At 43.5% G+C, this 20963-nt stretch overlaps 1 protein-coding gene across 1 annotated transcript in view; it reads right to left on the reverse strand.

Moving 5' to 3' along the window:
* ZNF236 (zinc finger protein 236) overlaps nt 1-17987 on the reverse strand; it is a 195418-nt gene extending 177431 nt beyond the window's left edge. Inside the window, exon 1 of the mRNA XM_024212120.2 lies at nt 17927-17987. Within this exon, the coding sequence (XP_024067888.1) occupies nt 17927-17987 (61 nt within the window). The remainder of the gene's footprint in view (nt 1-17926) is intronic.
* Nucleotides 17988-20963: the final 2976 nt, after the last annotated feature.

Consider the following 20963-nt stretch of genomic DNA (forward strand, 5'->3'; position numbering starts at 1 on the left):
TGCATACTAGTAAATTTACTCTTCCTTTACATTTTGACAAAGCTGAAACTCTGTAATACAATCATAGATATTTAGGGCTGGAAAGGACCTTGAGAAGTCATCTAGTCCAGCTCCAAGCACTGAGAAAGGACCAAGTAAACCTACACCATCTTTGACAAGTGTTTGTCTAACCTGTTCTTAAAAACCTCCAATGACTAGGATTCTATAATGCCCCTTGCTAGCCTACTCCAGTGCTCAGCTATGCTTATAGTTCTAAAGAGGACAGTATTAGGAAAAACTTTCTAACAGCTCCTAATGTATTTGAAGGCCGTTATCCAGTCTCCTCTGAATCTTCTTTTCTCAAGACTAAACGTGCCAGGTTTTATTTTTTTAATCTTTCCTCACAGATCAGAGGAAAGCTACAAAAATGGTAAAGGTTTCAAAAACCTGGACTCTCTCCAATTTGTCCACATCTTTCCTAAAGTGTGGCACCCAGAACTGGACACAGTACTCCAGCTTAGGTCTCAATCGTACCAAATATAGTGCAACAATTAACTCCTGTGTCTTACATACAACACATGGTCATAAACCCTAGAATATTAGCCTTTTTCATATTGCATCACATAGTGGATCACAAAGTGAATGAGTCAACAAGAACACCTCAAGCCAGATTTAATTTTTTTAAATTGATTCTCAAACCTTGGGATGAAAACTAAAGAATTACCTTCTTTGCTACTACAGTAATGTCAGGGGATGCTGGGAATCAAAAAGAACAGCAACATCATACCAAGACTTCAAGGGGGCACTCAAAAGGTGAGCGCAACCTTCTACACTCAGGTTACACTGATATCTCCCCACTAGGCCTTCCCAGTGTTGGTTTATGGATCTCTTGATATTGTCCGATCACCAGTTTAGCATGTTCCCAATTCAGAACAACAGGATATTGCAGAACCACATCTTAGTACTTCACCCAAATCTAGTATAATTACATCTCACAGCTTGGATGGCTTCTTGATATCGTCATTAGATAAAGAATGTTCTTCAGAAGTATAGAATATTTTACTCCAGAGCAAGAAATTGCCTACAAGTTACATAGTCTGCAAAATGGAAGCACTTTTCATCATGGGCAGTACTGAAGGGTCACATTCCTTCTCAGTGGTATAATCCAATAATCTTGGGTTATTTATTATATTTAAAACACTTGGACCCAGCTATTGCTTCAATTAAAGTATATTTGGCTGACAATATCAGCATTCCATTCACCTACAGAAAGAGGTTCAATGTCTCTCATCAATTGGTGAGCAGACTTCTAAGGGCCCTGGTTTGAGTTTTTCCTCCTGTAAGAAAGATTGCTCCCACAAAAGGATTTAAATGTGTGCTTTCTTCTCTAATGGAACCCCATTTTGAACATTTATCAAGCTGTCCAATTCATCTTCTATCGATGAAGGTGGCACACTTTATGGCAATTACTTCAGCATATAGGAAAACTGATTCATAAGCATTAATGATTAACCCTCCCTACATGGTTTTTCATATGGCGAGATTAACTATGAGACCTCACCCGTCCTTTATTCCAAAAGTATTGTTGAACTTTGTATCAATTTATTAACTCATCAATTTTCTTTCCAACACCTCATTCATCTTCAGCTAAAATTATTTCACACACTGTGTTAGGAATCAGGGCCCACAGCAGAGCCAGGCTCCAGGTAGCCTAACACTGACAGCTGGTTTACAATAGGCAGCCTGGTTGGCTACACTGATTGGTTAGATGAGCCAGCAGACTGGCTCTCAAGACCAGCAGCAGCATCTCAAAGCATTTGTCCACGGCTGTTATAGCTCCTGTGTGTGCTTGTTCCCAGCCTTGCCCCTGTCTTGCACCCAGCCTTGATTCACTCCAGGTAACACGGTTCTGACCCTCAGCACCAATATCTTTCTGACAGAGATAGCAGACACCTACAGACCCTGCAGGCCCAGGTAACTGCCCTATAGGCATAGAATGCAGTCCTGCAAGCTCAAGTCATGCCACCTTTAGTGCCAACTCCCATGCCCCATGAGCCCAAGTTTCTCCTACCTGACAAGTTCAATGGCAAGCATGACAATATCTGTGGGTTCCTAAGTCAGCATCAGCTCTTATTTCTGCTATGTGCAGTCGTACTCCACTAACCAAGCCCAAGTGGGACTGTCAGCCTGCTTAATGGGGAGGCCCTGGTTTGAGAGTCTCTGCTCCTGGAAAAATCAAGCCCCCTTTTGGGACAATTTGAGGTCTTCACTCAAGTTATGGTGGTAATCTTTTATGCTGCGAGAGCACAGCCAAAACCACACTTTGGGTGTTGCCACAGGGACACCAGCCAGTTGCTAAATATGCAGTAGAGTTCTGACACTTGGTAGTAGACACTCAGCACTATCATTTCCTGCTCAACTTAAATGGTGAAATTAAAGATGAACTGGCACAGGTCGAATCCTTCTCTGGCCTCAATGCCTGACTCGACTTATGCATCAAGACTGACAACTGCCTGACCAAACATCACCCAGAAAAAAGCTGGTCCTCTCAGCTCCAGCGCCCCCATCATCCATTACCAAAGCCCATGCAACTCAATACGCTCTGGCCCCATCTCTCTGATGTGGAAAAGAATGGATGCCAGACATCATGGCTATACCTACACCGTAGGGAACCAGGACTCTGCATCAGACTGCCCTGCCAATACCCAATCTATGACCAGATCAGGAAATGCCAAGCTCCAGCCCTGATAGGGGTCCGGGCTGGGCTGGCACACTTCCCCTCTCCCACTGACCCACACCAACACTCGTCCATCGGTACCCTGGTGATGCCCAATCAGCACCCAACATATCTCCCTCTCTGGCTCCAGCACCCTGTGATGCCCAACACCAACCTAGAGGCCCTAGTGGACTTGTATGCCTCAACCAATTTCATGGATCTGGAGTTCGCCCAAACACACAATATCCCAACCCAGCGCAAGGACTCCCCCAGGTTAGTAGATTGCATGGACAGGTCACTCCTTTCATCAGGACTGGTCACCCACCACATGGCATCCTTAGAGGTCACAATGAAGTCCTCCAGTTTGGGTTAATTCGTGGACTGCATTCATCAGTTGTCCTTGGCATCTCCTGGTTTGTTGCCCATGACCTGGGCAACTGCTGGCAGTCAGGCACAGTACAGTTTGACTCCCCATCTTGCCAACAACCCTGTTTACCTGACAGCCACCCCAGAACCAGCAACCCTTGTCAGTCTACTCACTCCTCAAAATAATTTAGAGGTGTGAAGACAGTATCCAAAGGTGATCCTAGAAACACCCACAACCTCCCCAATGGCTCCGGGATTCCTGTTAAACATCAGCACCATGCTGACATGTTCAACAAAACAAAAGCGAACCTTCTACCACCTTATCGCAGCTCTGACTGCCTTATTGACCTCCAGCCAGGAGCAGAGGTTCCCTTCAGGTGCATTTACAATAGAACCTCAGAGTTACGAACACCTCGGGAATGGACATTGTTCATAACTCTGAACAAAATATGGTTGTTCTTTCAAAAGTTTACAACTGAACATTCAAAGCTGTATTAAGTCAAACATTACGATGCAGAAGAAAAATGCTGCTTTTAACCATTTTAATTTAAACAAAACAAGCACAGAAGCAGAGTCCTTACCCTTGTCAATTTTTTTTTTTTTTTAAATCTTTCCCCATTTTTTTGTAGTTGATATTTAATACAGTACTATATTTGCTTATTTTATTTTATTTTTTTTGGTCTCTGCTGCTGCCTGATTGCATGGTTCCAAATGAGGTGTGTGGTTGACTGGTCAGTTCGTAACTCTGAGATTCTACTGTACTCCTTCTCCGAACCTAAACTACAGGCACTCTGGAACTATCTTGAGGAAAAACCTAAAGAAAGAGTTCATTTGCCCCTCCATGAACCCAGCAGAGGTCCCGCTGATATTTGTGGCGAATACAGATGGCTCCCTCTGGCCTGGTGTGGACTATCAAGCTACAATCCAAACCCATTACCACTGTGATGCTATATGATTGGAGATGACCATTTACATCAGTGTTTCTCAAAACTTTTGTATTGGTGACCCCTTTCACATAGCAAAACTATGAGTACAAGTCCCCTTATAAATTTAAAACACCTTTTTTGTATTTAATATTATTATAAATGCTGGAGGCAAAGCGGAGTTTGGGGGTGGAGGCTGACAGCTAGCAACCCCCCATATAATAACCTTGTGACACCGAGGGGTCACGACCCCCAGTTTGAGAATCCCCGATTTACATCATTGATATTACCACTGTTACACAACTGAAACAAGTCTTGTACAAAGTGTATCATGTAAGGTGTCAATGGAAAAGTTACAATAATGTCAAGTGTGATTATCCTGGTTAAATCCACGTATCATCACTGTATCTGAAGTTATGAATATTGGCTATGTATTTGTATCTGTTCTTGGGGTGACATGCACAAGGTAGTTTATATCCAGTCTTGCCAGCCCATTGTGAATGGACTATCCGTGCCAAAAAATTAAAAATTCTGCACACAATATTTTAAAATTCTGCAAAATTCTGCATATTTTATTTGTCAAAACAACACAATATAATCATGCCAGTTTCAATTATTTGGTAATTTATTTCAAAATACCGGACAGAAAGAATGTCTGTAAAAATACAGACCAAAAAAAAAAAAAAAAATCAGGAAATGTTTTTTTGACAAATAGATTCCTTACTAGGCAAATGAACACAGAACTTTGAGTAATTAACAAACTATAATACAGAAACATATTTCCCACACCCCTCAGAAGCAGTGCAAAGGCTTGTGGGAGTCAGGGGTAATGGAGGAGCTGAGGGAGAGGGAAGGAGCCTGAGAGTGAACCTGGAGGGTTGCTGGGTGTGAGTGGGAGAATTATGGAACGGGGGGGAGGGGGGAAGAGGAGGAAAGAGTTGGGGGGGATCGTTAGGGAGTTGGGGAGCCTCCACCATGCAGACCTTGACTGACTCCTAGCCTCTCCCATTTAGTCAGGTGTGTCCCTGCACAACCACTCCCCCTGTGTGGCCCTGCAACGCCCCCCCCTCCATTCAATCCCTGGCTCAATGCTGCCACCCCACTAGCTCCTGAGCCCCCATCCCAGTCTGTCCTCCTCACTAGCCCTTCTGAACCCCAGTCTGTGAACCCCCAGCAGCTCTATTTGACCCACTCTGTCTGCTCCCCCCTGCCCCCCGCATATCCGTACCTCCTAACCTGGCTCTGCGGGCAGGATGTTGTGATGAACGCAGCTTTCTGCTGGCTGTTCTGGTGCCACAGTGGCCTATGGTGGGCAAAAGGCAGAACTGTAGTACTTCTTGGGCAAAATGTATTTTCTGTGCAGAAAAAAAATTCTGTGCTGGACATGAATTCTGCGCATGCATAGTGGCACAGAATTCCCCCAGGAGCAATTCAAGCTTGATGGGCTACTAAGAAGAATCAACTTTCCAGACAGCTCTTCCTAAGTACACCTAAAACTGCAAGCAAAACATGTAAGGGCATGCAATGTGGACATGTAACCTTGGAGTTCATCAGTAACTTTCCATACACGGGGCTGTGGGCTTTGTTTGGGACAGTAAATTTCCACGCAGATGGTAGAGGATACAAAAGACATCTCCATTTTGCCTCATTCCTGCTCCAATTTTCTGGACTGTGGATTTACAATTAAAAGGAGTATTTTGAACAATGGACTAAGAACCTTCCAATCTTTTGGAAGTTACCAGACTTTTGCAAGCCACCAAACTATTCCATCACTGCTACAAATCTGATCTAAGGACTTTACAAGTATGATCTTTTAACAATTTTTTCTTTTATTAATAAATTCTTAGTTTACTAAGGATTGGGTGACAACTTGATATTTGGGTGAGATGAAATACATATTGACATGGGGGTAAGTGTCTGATCCTTTAGGATTAGTGGAAATTAATGTCTGGGGAATTGGGTTTTCAGTAACCTCTCACTGTACAAGACCTATTTTTCTGGATGGGAACCAAGGGCTGGAATGCCTAACGGGGACTGTGTTTGTCTTCTTGTTAACGAATATTATGCTACAGAAGCTCTTTTGCTACTGGTTTGGTGAATCTAATTATAGACTAAAGCACTAGTATTTCAAGTATTTGGTCATGCCATTTGAGTTGTGTAATGCCCCAGTGACCTTCCAGAAATTCACAAATGACATCTTTAGGGATATGCTGGACCAGTTTGTCATCATTTACCTGGACATCCTCATTTTCTCCAAAAGTCAGGACCTCCACAATCATTATGTGTACACTGTCTTGGAGAGACTCCACCAAAACTAACTCTACATGATGCTCGAGAAATGGAAGATTGATAAGGACACAGTGAAATTCTTGGGATTTATTGATTCGCTCAAGGGACTCACCATGCACCCACAACTAGGCCACACCCATGGATATATGCAGGGTATAGCGATTCCTAAGATTGGCAAATTTCTACAGGTGATTTATTAAAGGTTTGTCTGGTCTGGTTACAACCATAACAGTGCTCCTGTAAAAGGGAGTCTGGTTTGCTTGATCCACAGAGACTCAATCACCCTTTGATCAACTGAAGAAAACATTTACCTCAGCACCCATCCTGATTCACCCAGACCCCACTAAATCATTTACAATCAAGGTCGATTTGCCACATGTGCAATGTTATCTCAACATGCGACCCCTGCCTCCCCTCCCCCCATCCATCCTTTTTATTCTCAAAAACTAACCCCAGCAGGAAAATATACAATATCTGGGACAAGGAGCTACATGTGATCAAGGCAGCTTTCAAGGAGTAGTGCTATCTCCTATAAGGAGTCCAATTCTTGGTCCAAGTCCCAAGGGACCAGAAGAACCTGCAATACCTAATGGATTACTTTATGCCTTAGCCAATGCCAGACCCACTGGTCCCTCTTCTTTGCTCACTTCAACTTTCTTGTAACCTATTGCCTGGAGACAAAAAATGGGCAACAGATGATTATCTCGAAGTTGGCCAAGAGCCCTCTGCCACCATGCTCAAGACGTCCAATGTCATCATCAGGACAACTGACGACAATCTGTTGCCCTCCATTTGTTCCATGCTCCCCGACAACCCATTTGCAGCTCAGATCAACCAGATCCTAAACAATGTGGGTATCTGAACCGACTCCAAGTTCCAATGCAAGAATGGCCTCCTATCACAAGGGTTCTTATTTATGTTCCAGAGGGACAACTTAGTCTTCAGGTATTGACACTATACCACGATTCATTGCTTCAGGGCCATTTTGGCCAATTTAAGACTTGGAATCTAATCTCCAGGAGTTTCTGGTGGCCAGGTCTATCAGTTTACATCAAAGATCATATAAAGATCCTCTAACCTCTGCACCCATACCAATATCCCACAATCAAAACCCTGAGGTCTCCTCCAGATTCTGCCCATGCCTAGGTCTACTATATCAAGGGCCTCACTGAATAAGTGCTACACTCCCAGGGACACACAGCAATCCTGGTTGTTATCAACCTCCTAATAAAGACGGCACCCTGTACTGTTTCTACTGCATGGGAGATGGCTCAACTCTTCTGGGAAAATATCTTCTACTTCCAGTGACAGGCATTGAATTGAACCGAGGTCCCCAGTTCATCTCTCAAAACTGGTGGGAATTTCTCAGCCTCCTGGGCATCAAGCCCACCTATCACCTATACATTAATGAGCAAACAAGCAAACTGAAAGGGTCAATCAAATCTTGGAGCACTATCTTCGCTACTTTTAGAATTACCAGCAGGATAATTAGCTTCCTCTGCTGTGGCTATGCTATGCCAAATTCGCATATAATAATGCAATCCACACTTTGACCCAGCATAGCCCATTTCTTTGAAAGCTCTTCACCTCCATTTCCACCCAGATCTGCGCATGAGTTCCCCATTACCAGCTGCCACAGATTTAGCCTCCTACGTACACCAGGTGCACGAGGAGCTCAAGGAACATTTGCACTCTGCCAAAGCTATAAACACAATACAAACCAAGATAGTCAGACTGCTCCCAATCTGGCCATAGGGGACAAGGTGCGGTTTTCTGCCCGGAACCGTAGATAGAGCCACCAAACTAGAGTATCAATACTGGGCCCCTTCAAGATTTTATAACCGGTGAACTCAGTTCTACTCAAGTCCTTGAGGATCCATCCCATCTTTCACAGCTCACTTTTAAAGCCGACACTGAGTACCCATATCCAAACAACTCCAACCTGCCACCCATAACAATCCAGTTGGCCCATCAAATCCTTGACACTTGGCAAATTAGGGGAAGACTCCAGTTCTTGGTATACTAGGAAGGCTATGGACCGGACAAGCAGTCTTGGGAACCAGTAGAGAATATCCATGCCCTGGACCTATTGCAAGAGTATCCCGGTAAACTAGGCTCCTAGTTGGTGCCTGGAGGGGGGGAGAATACTCTTAGGATTCGGGGCCTGCAGCAGAGCCAGGCTCCGGGCAACCTAGCAAGTGCAGCTGCCTGATTGGTTCAATGAGTCAGCAGACAAGCCCAACAGTAGCAGCACTCTGGCAGCTGCTCAAAGCATTCATCCATGCTGCAATACCTCCAGCACCTGCCGATTCACAGCTCTGCTCCTGCCTTTTCTCACTCAAGGTAACCTGGTTCTGACCATCAGCTCCAATTTCTGACTTCTGACTCTGGCTCTCACCCTTGATTCTGATTTCTAGCTATTGACTCCTGCGCCAACCACTAGGCCTGACCACCCACGTCTCAGTCACTCACACCTTTGGATATTAAAAGATTGTTGTTATACAATCTGGATAAAACTAAGTATTTTCTTAAGACGTCAAGATTTTTTTTTTATTGCTTATGGTAATAACTATTAGGGAATGGCTGTTTCATCTCAGACTTTCAAAATGGGTATTGGGACTGCATATAGTATTAATAAAATTAATCCCACATCAAACGCCCAGTCTCATTCTACCAGGGCACAAGTGACATCACTGGCATGTCTAAGCCAAGCGCCCATACTGGAGATTTGCATGAGGACTTCACAGAATCATAGGACTGGAAGGGACCTCGAGAAGTCTTCTAGTCCAGTCCCCTGCACTAAAGCAGGACTAAGTATTATCTAGACCATCCCTGACAAGTGTTTGTCTAACCCGCTCTTAAAAATCTCCAACAACAGAAATTCTAGAACCTTGCTAGGCAATTTATTGTAGTGCTTAACCACCCTGACAGTAAGGAATTTTTTCCTAATGTCCAAGCTAAACAGCTCTTGCTGCAATTTAAGCCTATTGTTTCTCGTCCTAGCCTCAGAGGTTAACAAGAACAATTTTTCTCCCGCCTCCTTGCAACAACCTTTTATGTACTTGAACACTGTTATGTCCCCTCTCAATCTTCTCTTCTCCAGACTAAACAAAACCAATCTTCCCTCATAGGTTATGTTTTTGAGACCTTTAATCATGCTCTTCACTGGACTTTCTCCAATTGGTCCACACCTTTCCGGAAATGTGGCACCCAGAACTGGACACAATACCCCAGCTAAGGCCTAATCAGAGTGAAGTAAAGCAGACGAATTACCTTATGTGTTGCTTACAACACTCCTGCTAATACAGTAACTCCTCACTTAATGTTGTGGTTATGTTCCCGAAAAATGCAACTTTAAGCAAAAAGATATCAAGCAAATCCAATTTCCCCATAAGAATTAATGTAAATAGGGGTGGTTATGTTCCAGGGAAATTTTTTTTTTTGCCAGACAAAAGACATTATATACATATATCGTATAAGTTTTAAAGGATTTTAAACAATTTAATACTGTACGCACCAATGATGATTGTGAAGCTTGGTTAAGGCAGGGGCATAGTGGGATCGGGGCGCCAGCGGCTTGCCCTGCTGCACCCGCCCAGCGCGTGGGGCTGACTAGTCTGTAATTCCCCAGGTTCTCTTTATTCCCCTTTTTATAGATGGGCATTATATTTGCCTTTTTCCAGTCCTTTGGAATCTCACTCATCTGCCACGACTTTTCAAAGATAATCGTTAATGGCTTAGATATCTCCTCAGTCAGCTGCTTGACTATTCTAACTTGTTTTAAGTAATTTTTAACTTGTTCTTTCCCTATTTTAGCCTCTGAGCCTACCTCATTTTCACTGGCATTCATTAGGGTAGATGTCCAATTGCTACTAAATTTTTTGGTGAAAACAAAAACAAAAGTAATTTAGCACTTGTGCCATTTCCACATTTTCTGTTATTGTTTTCCCCCTCTCCTTGAGTAACAGACCTACCCTGTCCTGGGTTTTCCTCTTGCTTCCAATGTATTCGTAGAATGTTTTCTTGTTACCCATTAAGTCTCTAGCTAGTTTAATCTCATTTTGTGCCTTAGCTTTTCTAATGTTGTGCCTACATACTTGTGTTATTTGTTTATATTCATCCTTTGTAATTTGACCTAGTTTCTACTTTTTGTAGGATTCTTTTTTGAGTTTCAGATCATTGAAGATCTCCTGGTTAAGCAAAGGTGGTCTGTTGCAATACTTCCTATCTTTCCTACGCAGTGGGATAGTTTGCTCTTGTGCCCTTAATAATGTCTTCAAGCTCATATGTTTACAAAACATTATGAGTTAGTGAATGCTGCTAGATCAAATGTCTGTTTTGGAATAACTCCTGGATCCCAACTCTATTTAAGGTAATTATGAGTGGGATCCACATGTGCAGTATTCAAAGAAGAAAGAGCGGTTACTTATGGTACTTTATAGTAACTGTGGCTCTTTGAAATGCCTGAATACATGGATCCTATGACTCTCCCTCTTTCCCTACAGCTTGGAATCTTATATATCTTGGATTCTGGGTAGAGAAGGAACTGAGTGACAGTTAGGGTGGCTCTGCTCTTGAAGTCCTAGGGACACTAATAGTGAAAATGTGGCACCCCAGCACAGTAGCTTGGAACATCACAGGGATCTATATCTCAGAGAACCACAGATACTATAAATTAAGGAACTGCTCTTTTCAATAACTACTGTATAATTCAGATGTAATCGTGTGAGTTGAGGACCCTCACCACCTCATAGAATCAGACCTTCAGTTTCTTTTGAAACTAAGAAACTGCTGCCTGAACTAGAAAAAAAATATCACTAGTTTTGTCTAGTTTTTACTGGCACCACCCCCAACCAACCAATTTTTGTAGAATTTAAGCTTCTATTTAAAAAAAGTTTCTAGCCTAAATCTCTGTAAATATAATCTTTTTAATGTATATACAATGTAAACTGATCCAAAAAATCCTTTCCCAAAATGCAGACAGCTTCAATACCTCTTGTTTTAATTATAGCATTTACTCAGCAAAGTGAAACAAACAAGTGTCTTGTCAGTTTCTCTTCTGCTATTCAGAGATTGCAGGCAGCAATGAATCATGCTGCAGTTGTTTAGGGAAAGCTAAGTATAGTAGAAGGGAGGGGGAACCTATTTATACAGGAAGACCCAAAAAAAATGAGGCTGGAGATAGAGTAAAGCAGTAGAGACAGCATCTTCTTCCCCCCCTACACGTGAAGCAAACAGGAGTCTCAAGGACATGGTAAAGTATGGACATGCACCCCCCCATTTCATATGACCAGGCTTCGCAGAATTCTTTTTTTTAGAATGTTGACAGATATTGATTTTTATCTTTAACTTTGATACTTTAGCAATTTCAATTTTCAGTTTCACAGCAAGGCTGCAAGGGACTGCCTGCGTGGCTGCGGGCTAATGACAGTGGAGCACAAGGAGCTCACTGTGGGGCCAGAGATCCGTGATCCCAGCAGGTGCTGTGTGCCGGGAAGGCTGTGCTTGCTGGGTGGAGCTGAGACCCCCCCCCCCCAGCTGGGACCACAACAAGAACCATGAGCACCAAGCCACAGGGGATGGCCCCTGCACTCCCGACCTGTAAACATGTCAGGAAGGCTGCAATGGCACGGCTGCAGAGAGCTCCCTGTGCAGCCAGGAGGCCGGAGACAACTGTGTTGCAGGGGCTTCCTCGAGTGGCCAAGGGCCAGGATAGCCATTTCTGTAGGTGCTAGGTGCAGCAGAAGATGAGCTCTCTGACTGCTATTGATGGATTTTGTTTCTGTCAATTTCTGTGTCAGGTGAAATTAACATTTACTGACAACTATAAATGTAATTCAAATCCTGCCAAGCCTATAGGTGAGTAATCTCCAAGCATTAGGATATGATGTAAGCACTCTCTCCTTCCAGAAAAAAGAAGGAAAAAAAAAAAAAAAAAACAGGGGATGAAGCTTCATGTTTACCACATAACTATGAGCCAGAGGCTTATGGAACTCCTGCACAAGGTCTAGGGGCGGCAACCTGGAAGAGCTCCCAACAGCCTTCCAAGATTTTGCAGAGAACATCATAGCTGAGACCTCTTTCCTTCTATTTTGTATCTAACTCTGACTAGTAAGTGTGACACTTATTCAATTTCAAAGCAATTTACTCCTGCATTCATTACACGACAAAATTGTTTCTTTTAAATAAAAGGTCTACAAAATGACAGACGCCTTAATTTAAGAAATTCTTTAATTCAAAATGTCTGTATATAATCCAGTACATATCAGTGAAAGTTATTACACTTTTTTTTTTAAAATAAGAAATTTCAGGCATTTCCATCTCCTCCAACCCAAGAGATCCTTGTGAAATGAGGTTTTACTGTAGTTAACATACTAAAATGTATAACGTGTCGGAGAATATCTCTGCTTCCACAAATGATACACTTTGTTCAAGGTGAGTTAGAACACAATTTACAGAGTACATCAGAAGCGGCCAACTATGCTGCACTCTTCATTCTGACATATGAACTAGGACAAAGAGTCAAGGGTATGTAACTCATTGTTGGCCCTCAGCTTCTCCTTATTTTCCCCTTCCTAGCTTGCAAAGTGGGAGAATGCAGGTAGAGCCCTGTGTGGAACTATTTTTTTAATCCTGCTCCCATCCCGCAATACCCACTCCCATATTGTTTCTTGCATTTTTATACCACTCCCACCCACAAAAAACTTAGATCTGGCAAATCCCACAAGAGACAGATTCCCCCATACTACTAAAAAAATAAAAGTTGGTTAATATTATAAACAAACAGAATTCAGATGCAATTTTTACCATTAAGAAATAAAACAAATCTTGCTTGTATCATGTAAAAAAAAAAATCCTTTAGCTCCTATTATAATAGACATCAAATCTCTTTCTATTCGTCTCTTAAATTTAAGTATTAAAACCTTTATTTAAAAAGAAAAATTTGCTTTACATTAATGAAATTCTGTTTATGAGAAAGAGATTTAGTATTTTCCTGCAAATTACCGCAATCTGTTTTTTTTGCCCACCCAATCCGACCCGCAACAAAGTACATTTTACTTGCGCCTGCTATTATGGCAGCAGGTCCTGCGGTAGCCTTGAGATCCCAGCTCCACTATAGGGCTCTAAACGCAGGCACCTTTTCCCAGGTCCTTCTCTTGGATTAGAGCCACTCAAGCATATTGCTCTCCCTGGAGATGCCATAGCCTAGCAGGGAAGTAGGTCAGGGAAAAGCCCAACCTATCACTACAACTGATGAGAACTAGCACGAGGATGTGTACTCAACCAAGGGGAAATCATACCCTTAGCCTGTAACGAACACAGCCCCAATTTCAGGAAAACTAACGCTATCTGCTGCTTGCGATGTTTATTTGCGATCAATGAAGGAGGCACATCAAAAGCATAGTTGTTCTGAATCATAACATACACTGTTCAGTTTCTTCTGTACAAATCAGCCTCAACATCAAAACTTGGATTCGTTACTTGTAGAGCTGGGCTGAGAACAGCAATTCTGTTCTGCAGAGCATTTTGAGATTAAAGAAAAATCCAATTTGGAAATAAAACAAAAAATTTCAAAAATCTCTACGAAACAAAAGCCCTTTATTTTGAAAAAAAAATCTGATTTTTTTTTAATATTTTCTAAACAAAATTCTACCTGGTAGGCTGAAAGAGACAGTGGAAACAGCTTAAGAGCTTGGAATCTGGTGCCCCCATGAACCTCTGAGGCTAACAAGGAACTGTGAGCCTGTAAGCCCTAGGGGTGCCAGCTCAGACCAGGCTTCCAGGCTCTCAGTTCTGACCACCTTATAGGCCTCTAAGGAGCCAAAGAGCTGGGACTCCCATAGCTCCCTGATTCCTTGGAGCCTTGGACTCTAGGTGTATAACTATACTGCAATTAAAAATCCGTGGCTGGCCCATGCCAGCTGACTCGGGATAAGGGCTTGTTTAATTACAATGTAGACATCTGGGCTCAGGCAAAAGCCTGGGCTCTAGGACCCTACAAGGTGGGAGGGTCCCAGAACTCAGGCTGCAGCCTGAGCTCAAACATCTACACCACAATTAAACAACACTGCAGCCCCTGCCCCGCAAGCCCAAGTCAGCTGGCCTGGGCCAGCCGCAGGTGTCAGACATACTCTAGAAGCCCTGAAGTCCCTGGGATATCTGCTTGCAGGTTGCACTAGAGCTGCAGACTCCGAAAGCTCAGGCTTCTTAGGAGCCATACAGACAAGTTGGCTGCAAACCTCCTTGGGTTCTTTCAGAGCTTCACTGAAATCAAACCTGGTTTCTGTCTGAGTCCCATCAAAATCAAACCAATTTCAACTACAGATGCCCCCCCAGGGTTACGCAAAACCGACTTACGCAAACCTGCACTTACGGAAAAGTTCTGTAAGCTAGAAAGAGTTTTGGGGGTTTTTTTGTGTGTAATGGTTGGGTATATTTTTCCGACTTACGCAAAATTCGAGTTACGCAAGGCGTTCCAGTAATCAAATTCCATTGAAAAAATATTTTGTCACAATTTTTCTAACAAGCTCTCGTTAATTGCCTTTTCTCTGCATAAATCTGCCAGTTATTCCATACTTCATTCACAGTTATACAGTAGATGCCACTTACTAGCAACTTACTGGTGCCAAGCAAAAGTTTGCTATTATCTGAAAGCTGCCAACAAACAAAAGGCCCAGGCCTGAAACAGCCAAGGGGGAAAGCCCCTCAGCCAGGGACCTGCCACTCATGCAGAAGGTAATTGGGAACTCCTGCTGAAGTCTTGGTGCTGAAGGCCGGACAGCAGCAGAGAAGGTAGTACTGAGCGCCTTCGGAGTTGCACAGTACCTCTCCCTACACTCTCCGAGTTGCAGCCTACCCTGGCACCAGGGGCTCGGGCTTGGCACAGCCCAGTGCTTCCTTCCCTACCTGCAGCCCCACAAACCTGTAGCCAAGGTTTTCCACAGGGAGCGGGGTCGCTAGGTTATCAAAAACTTGTCAATAAGCAGTGTGACAGTTGCGAATGTATGAATCCAATTAACATTAAAGTCCATGGGATGGGTTCTTGACAAAAAAATTGCTAATAACCAACAATTAGCTCGGCTAATAACCAGCATCCGGGCTTAATTTACACTTTAAAAATGCCAAGTTTCAGTTACAACTTTTTCTTGAGGAATATTGGTATATAGTTTGTTTGTTTGTTTTTTAAATAAACTATATACAACAACCTGTAGTTAACTGTCCTCAGCACATCACATTATACCTAAGTAATGTCTTTGTTTTGGTCAGCTTGCATCATAAGCTTGATATAACATTTTTACCCATTTATGTTACCATTATTCAAAAACCTTGTGTATACATTTTAAGTGTATAAAGTACATGCACTGAAACTCATACAAATCCATATAAAAGGTATTACTGAACATGCACAGAAAACACAGAGATAAATGCTTTGTTTTGAAAACACCAAAAGCAATTGTTACAAAATTGACTGCTGATCTGTATTAAAATCAAAACTGTTTGGGTGTCATTTTTTATTCTTGCATTACTTAGTTTAAAAACAGTAGAAATCATCTCTTTAGAAAAAAGGTCTTAAAAATGTTTTCAGGCTGAAACTTGTTGTGGCAATCACATTGTTTGATTTTTCTATACTGAGCATAACGTTCTTTAGTACATATCTCCTGTTTCACAGCATATCATCACTGTTTTTTCCAGCAAGCATAAATCCCAATCCTGCAAGGAGCACCACATAGATTCTGCCTTGCAGAAATGGAACTTGGGATCCAAATCTGCAAAAGTGCATTTAATTTTTCCATATAAGTAGTTCCATTTAGCTCACTGTGACTACTCATGCAAAGTTACACGTGTAAGCATTTGCAGGACCAGACCCATAGTTCTGATAAATTATTCCAATTAACTAACTCCAGTACAAACATAAAGGGTATGCTATATGAATTATACTTCTTGTAGCATTTCCTTGCCCAAAAAAACCCCTAAACCACCACCAATTCTCATATTAGTTAAGTAATCATTCAACTGCTACAGAAATTTTTTATACTCAACTTTCATCATCATAATATGCATTTGAACTCTGGGTGGAAAGAACACATGATACATGCTCACTATTACCAAATATTGCAATTTATTTTATTTTTAAGCCTGCATAATGAACAATACAAAAATGTAATATTTCAACTAAGATAAGAGTTTTATTTAGGAAGGGGGGAGAGGGAAAGATTCAAGTACCGTGGAAGTCCCTGGTGTAGGAGAGTCCTTATACATGCAGTTTAAGTCTTTGCAGGATCAGGACCTAAGACACTACTGCAAAATTTTCTCCGTGCCCCTTTTTAAAAAAGAATCAATATTAAATAATATTTTCAAAAACAGAGATTTTTAAATACCTAACAAAAATATAATAAAATCTTTAATTGTAGGCTTAAGAACTTTTAAAGAAGTTTAAAAAATTAATTCAAGGTTAGGGAGTATTTATCCTGCAAAAGAATAAACGTTTAGCCCACCTCCTGAGAGAAAGAAACAAACAAAAAAAATCAGTTGCTGGATAAGAGAGAGTGCTGTTGAATGTCTGTACATCAAAGGATGAATTCCCTACTCTATGGGATGGACTCTTATGCTGTTACTTACAGGTGCCTGAAATCTAATCCATCACTTTGAAAGTGAATTGAAGGTAATCAGAGGCACAGGCCTACCTGAGCATCTGTGCTAGCTTTTTGGGTGTTATGATCATGCTTTCCCTCTCTGGTTTCTGTGAGAAAGACCCAGATTAAAAGGGAAAATTGAACACACAAGAGAAAACAGGGACATTGACTATAAAAAGTGCTATCGAATGCACAAAGCCAACTACCTGAAAAAAAATCTGGTGTGGTCTAGTTCAACGATCAATAATTATAAAGGGCTAGAAATAACAACAGCAGGTAAAAATGCTTTTAGGCAGAACCGTGTGGCTCTTATATTGATTGTTTCCTTATGTGCAACACACGTGGAATGACTGATTTAAAACTCTCTTAAAAGTTATTCCTTGCAAGGAGAGCCCGAGTTCCAAGCCCGCATTGTACGGCTGCCTCTGTCGATAGCTAGCGAGGTGGTATATTTCAAGCCTGTATTTGTTCAGTTTGCGGGGGTGGGGGAAGAGAGCTTCATCTCCAAGCTATCCCCGATCAGGCTCCTGCTACGCTCGCCGCCCCGCCGGGCGCCGCAGGGCCCGGGCACCATCGAAACACGCACCCGCCGGGAAGGCTACACGCCTCCTCTTGCTCTCGTATTCGGGCGCGGCAGCACCCCACCCCCCCAGCCAGCCTCGTTTAAAAGCCGTCCAGAAGCTACCCCTCCCCCCTGCGAGCGAATATAAACGGGCCCCGGGAAGGGAACACACGTCGTCCCCGCTCCCAGGCGCGCTGACTCCCGGCTGGATCCGGCGGCCGCGCCGCTGCTACTGAACGAGGCAGGAACAGCGCAGGGCCGCCGGCCCGGGATCTGCCCGCTCAGTATCATTCCGCAGGGCCTAGCTCCCCCTCCCCCCACACACAATAGACCCGGCCTCCCTCCCCCCCATATCCGGGGACTATATGCGGGAGCCGGCGGAGGCTTTTCGCCACCCCTAGGGGCCCAGTCTCGAACCCCAGGGCGCGTATCGAGCCTGTCCGGCCGCGCTAGTTACCTGACTCGGCACCGGCCTTGCTGTCCTCCCTGCTGGGTTTGGAAGGCCGCCCCCTCGGCATGGCTGCCCCCTCCCCCCGCACGCGCGTGCGCGCGCACTCACTCCCCACCACACTGCAACGGCGGTGGCGGAGGAAGAGGCAGTTGGAAGGGTGGGGCAGGCGAGGAAAGAACGTACCGGCCCTATACACAGAGATTGAGGCACTGTATGGAGAGGCGCGAGACAAGTGAAACACGCACGCGCGTGAACGGCGAGCGTGGGGAGGGAGGGAAATGCGCACGGCAAAGGCGCTTGCGCTTTACCCGCGCGAACGCAAAAGGTCTGAGGTCGCGAGGGAAAGAAAAGTGATTCTAGTGAAGGGTGGCGGCGCATGCGCCCTACCCATGGTAATGAGGGGGGGTTATGCGCGTGCACTCGCTAGCGGAGGGAGGGAGAGGTGAACGATGACGGATGGCTTTGCCCCTGTGACATCCGGGTACTGTGGCATTTTGAGAGCGGAGCGGAGTTCTAATCGCAAAGCGGCAGCTGCTGGGTGGCGGGGTAGGGACGGAGGACCTGAGGCCCCGCGCCTGCAGAATGGGAGCTGGAGCCAGGGAGTGGCAGCACACACACACGTTACCCTTCCTTCGCTCCCCTTTGAGGCAGGCTCTGGAAATCATGACACTAGGGTAGCCAGTTTGGGTTGGACCTGTTGCTTGAGTTTCCTCACAGAACATAATCTTTAAAGATTAATCTTTAATTCCTGGAGACTTCAGGACAAAATCCTTGAGGGTTGGTATTGCCACACATTAGCTTGAGTGAGGCCCTCTTCCCCTCCCCATCACAAGTGGCTTAAAAACAAGGAGTTTTTTGTTTTTATCCAGCAATGTTGGGCTCTTTTTCTTTGCCAGCTGTGGTCTGAGAGCCTTTAAGGTGTGCAGGTGCTCCAGTTTTTCTCCACAGCCCTAACAATTAGAAACTTAAATTAAAAAAAATAATGAAAACAGTATCCCCATAATCCCTTGTCTGCAGGAGTTGGGGCTTTAAGAAAAATCATACAGTGTGAGACTCACCCAGAAATCAAGTGGGCTGGCATCCCTGCAGTGTTTGGCTATTGTCTTCTGATCTTCAAATTCAGTGAGAAGTTGCCCCTGAAACATACACATGCAGCTGCAGTGCACTTTGAACATCTGAGGGGAGAAGGGTATAAAATGTACTCACAAACACTGGAGTCTGCCTGTGCCTCAGTGATGAGAGGGACATGCTCTCTTTTCTGCCTCTAAAATCCTCACAGTGTAGGGTTGCCAGTTTTGGTTGAACATATTCCTGGTGGTTTCATCACATGACAATCTTTAATTAAAAGATGAATCTTTCATTCCTAGGGACTCCTGGACAATCCTGGAGGGTTGGCAACTCTACTCCCATGCCAGTTCCACTCTGAAAATATTTTTCCCCGGTACCTCCCTGTCTCCCAATGCTGCCCTAAATTGTACACTCCTGCCCACATATGGAATTCAGCAACCATGAGGAGCTTTCATAGCCCTTGAGATCAGACAGGACCATTAGATCATCTTCTCTGATTTTCTGTCTAATCCAAGCCATAGAATTTCACGCAGTTACCCCAGCATTGAGCTCAACATTTGATTAAAGCATACCTTCCAGAAAGGTCTTGCTGGAGACCACCCACCCCCCCCAATCTCTTGGGTTTCAATAGTTAATCACCTTCACTATTAAAAATGTCTGCCTTATTTCTAATTTGAATTTGTTCCGCTTCTAACCTTTGGCTCTTGTTATGCCTGTCTCCATTAGATTAAAGAGCCCTTTACTACCCAAACTAAAAGTGTATACTGTAATCAAGTTGCTTCTCAGTCTTCTTTTTGATAAACAGCTTGACTTCCTTAAATCTTACTGTATGGCATTTTCTCTAGCCTTCAAATAATCTCAGGCACTTTTCTGCACCCTCTCCAATTTTTAACATCCTTTTTAAATTGTGAACACCAGAAGTGTATGCAGTATCCAGTATCAGTCTCACCAATTCCATATATAATGGTAAATCCACCTCCCTACTAATCACTAATTTTCATACATCCAAGGACTGCATTAGCCCTTTTTGCCATTCCATTGCACGAGAAGCTCATGTTTAGAGTCCTGCATGGATACAAAATGTGTGTCTGCATCCGATCTGCAAACATGGTCCACGGATGCGGATATAAAGCAGATATCCACAGATCTGCAGTACTCCACTCATAGATTCATAGATTCTAGGACTGGAAGGGACCTCGAGAGGTCATCAAGTCCAGTCCCCTGCCCGCATGTTGAGTTGCTTATCTACTGTGTTCCCTAAATCTTTTTCAGAGTCACTACTTTCCAGGAATCGGATAGTCACCCATTCTGTAGAGATGGTCTGCCTTCCTTGTTCCTACATTTGGCTATATTAAAACTCATTTTATTTGAATGTATGCCATTTATCAAGCAACCCAGATTGCTCTGTATGACTGCTTTGTCCTCATGATTATTTACCATTCCACCAATCTTTGTGTCAGATACCAATTTTAACATTTTTTTATATTTACTTCCATATCATTGATGAAACGTTGGATAGCGTCAGGCCAACTACCAATTCCTGCAGATCCCCACACCCATTCAGTGATGGTTCCTCATTGCCCATGACTTTTTGAGATCTGTCCATTAGCCAGTTCTTAATCTATTTAACATAGCTCCATACAATAACAATGAAGCCTATTTTTAACCAGAATGGCATGTAGTAGTAAGTAAAGCACCTTACAGAACTCTAATTATATTACATCTAGACTGTTGCCTTTATCAACCAAATTTGTAACCTCAAAGAATGAAAACAGATTTGTCTGAATGTAATTGGGGCTTCTTTCCAGCAGGCTGAATTTGCAATGCACACACTTAGTTCCTTCTCTTCCCCCGCTCTGCCAATAGATCACATTTGGTGTTTAGCCCACCCCAGCTTGATGGAATGAGGGAGAAGGGTTGGAGTTGTTGCTACCCTTGCATTGGATGTCTCTGAGTTGATTCCTTGCAGCTGCCC

The sequence above is a fragment of the Terrapene carolina genome, unplaced genomic scaffold (genome assembly GCF_002925995.2).
Source record: "Terrapene carolina triunguis isolate 2854851 unplaced genomic scaffold, T_m_triunguis-2.0 Scaffold58, whole genome shotgun sequence".
In the NCBI taxonomy this organism is placed as follows: Eukaryota; Metazoa; Chordata; order Testudines; family Emydidae; genus Terrapene; species Terrapene triunguis.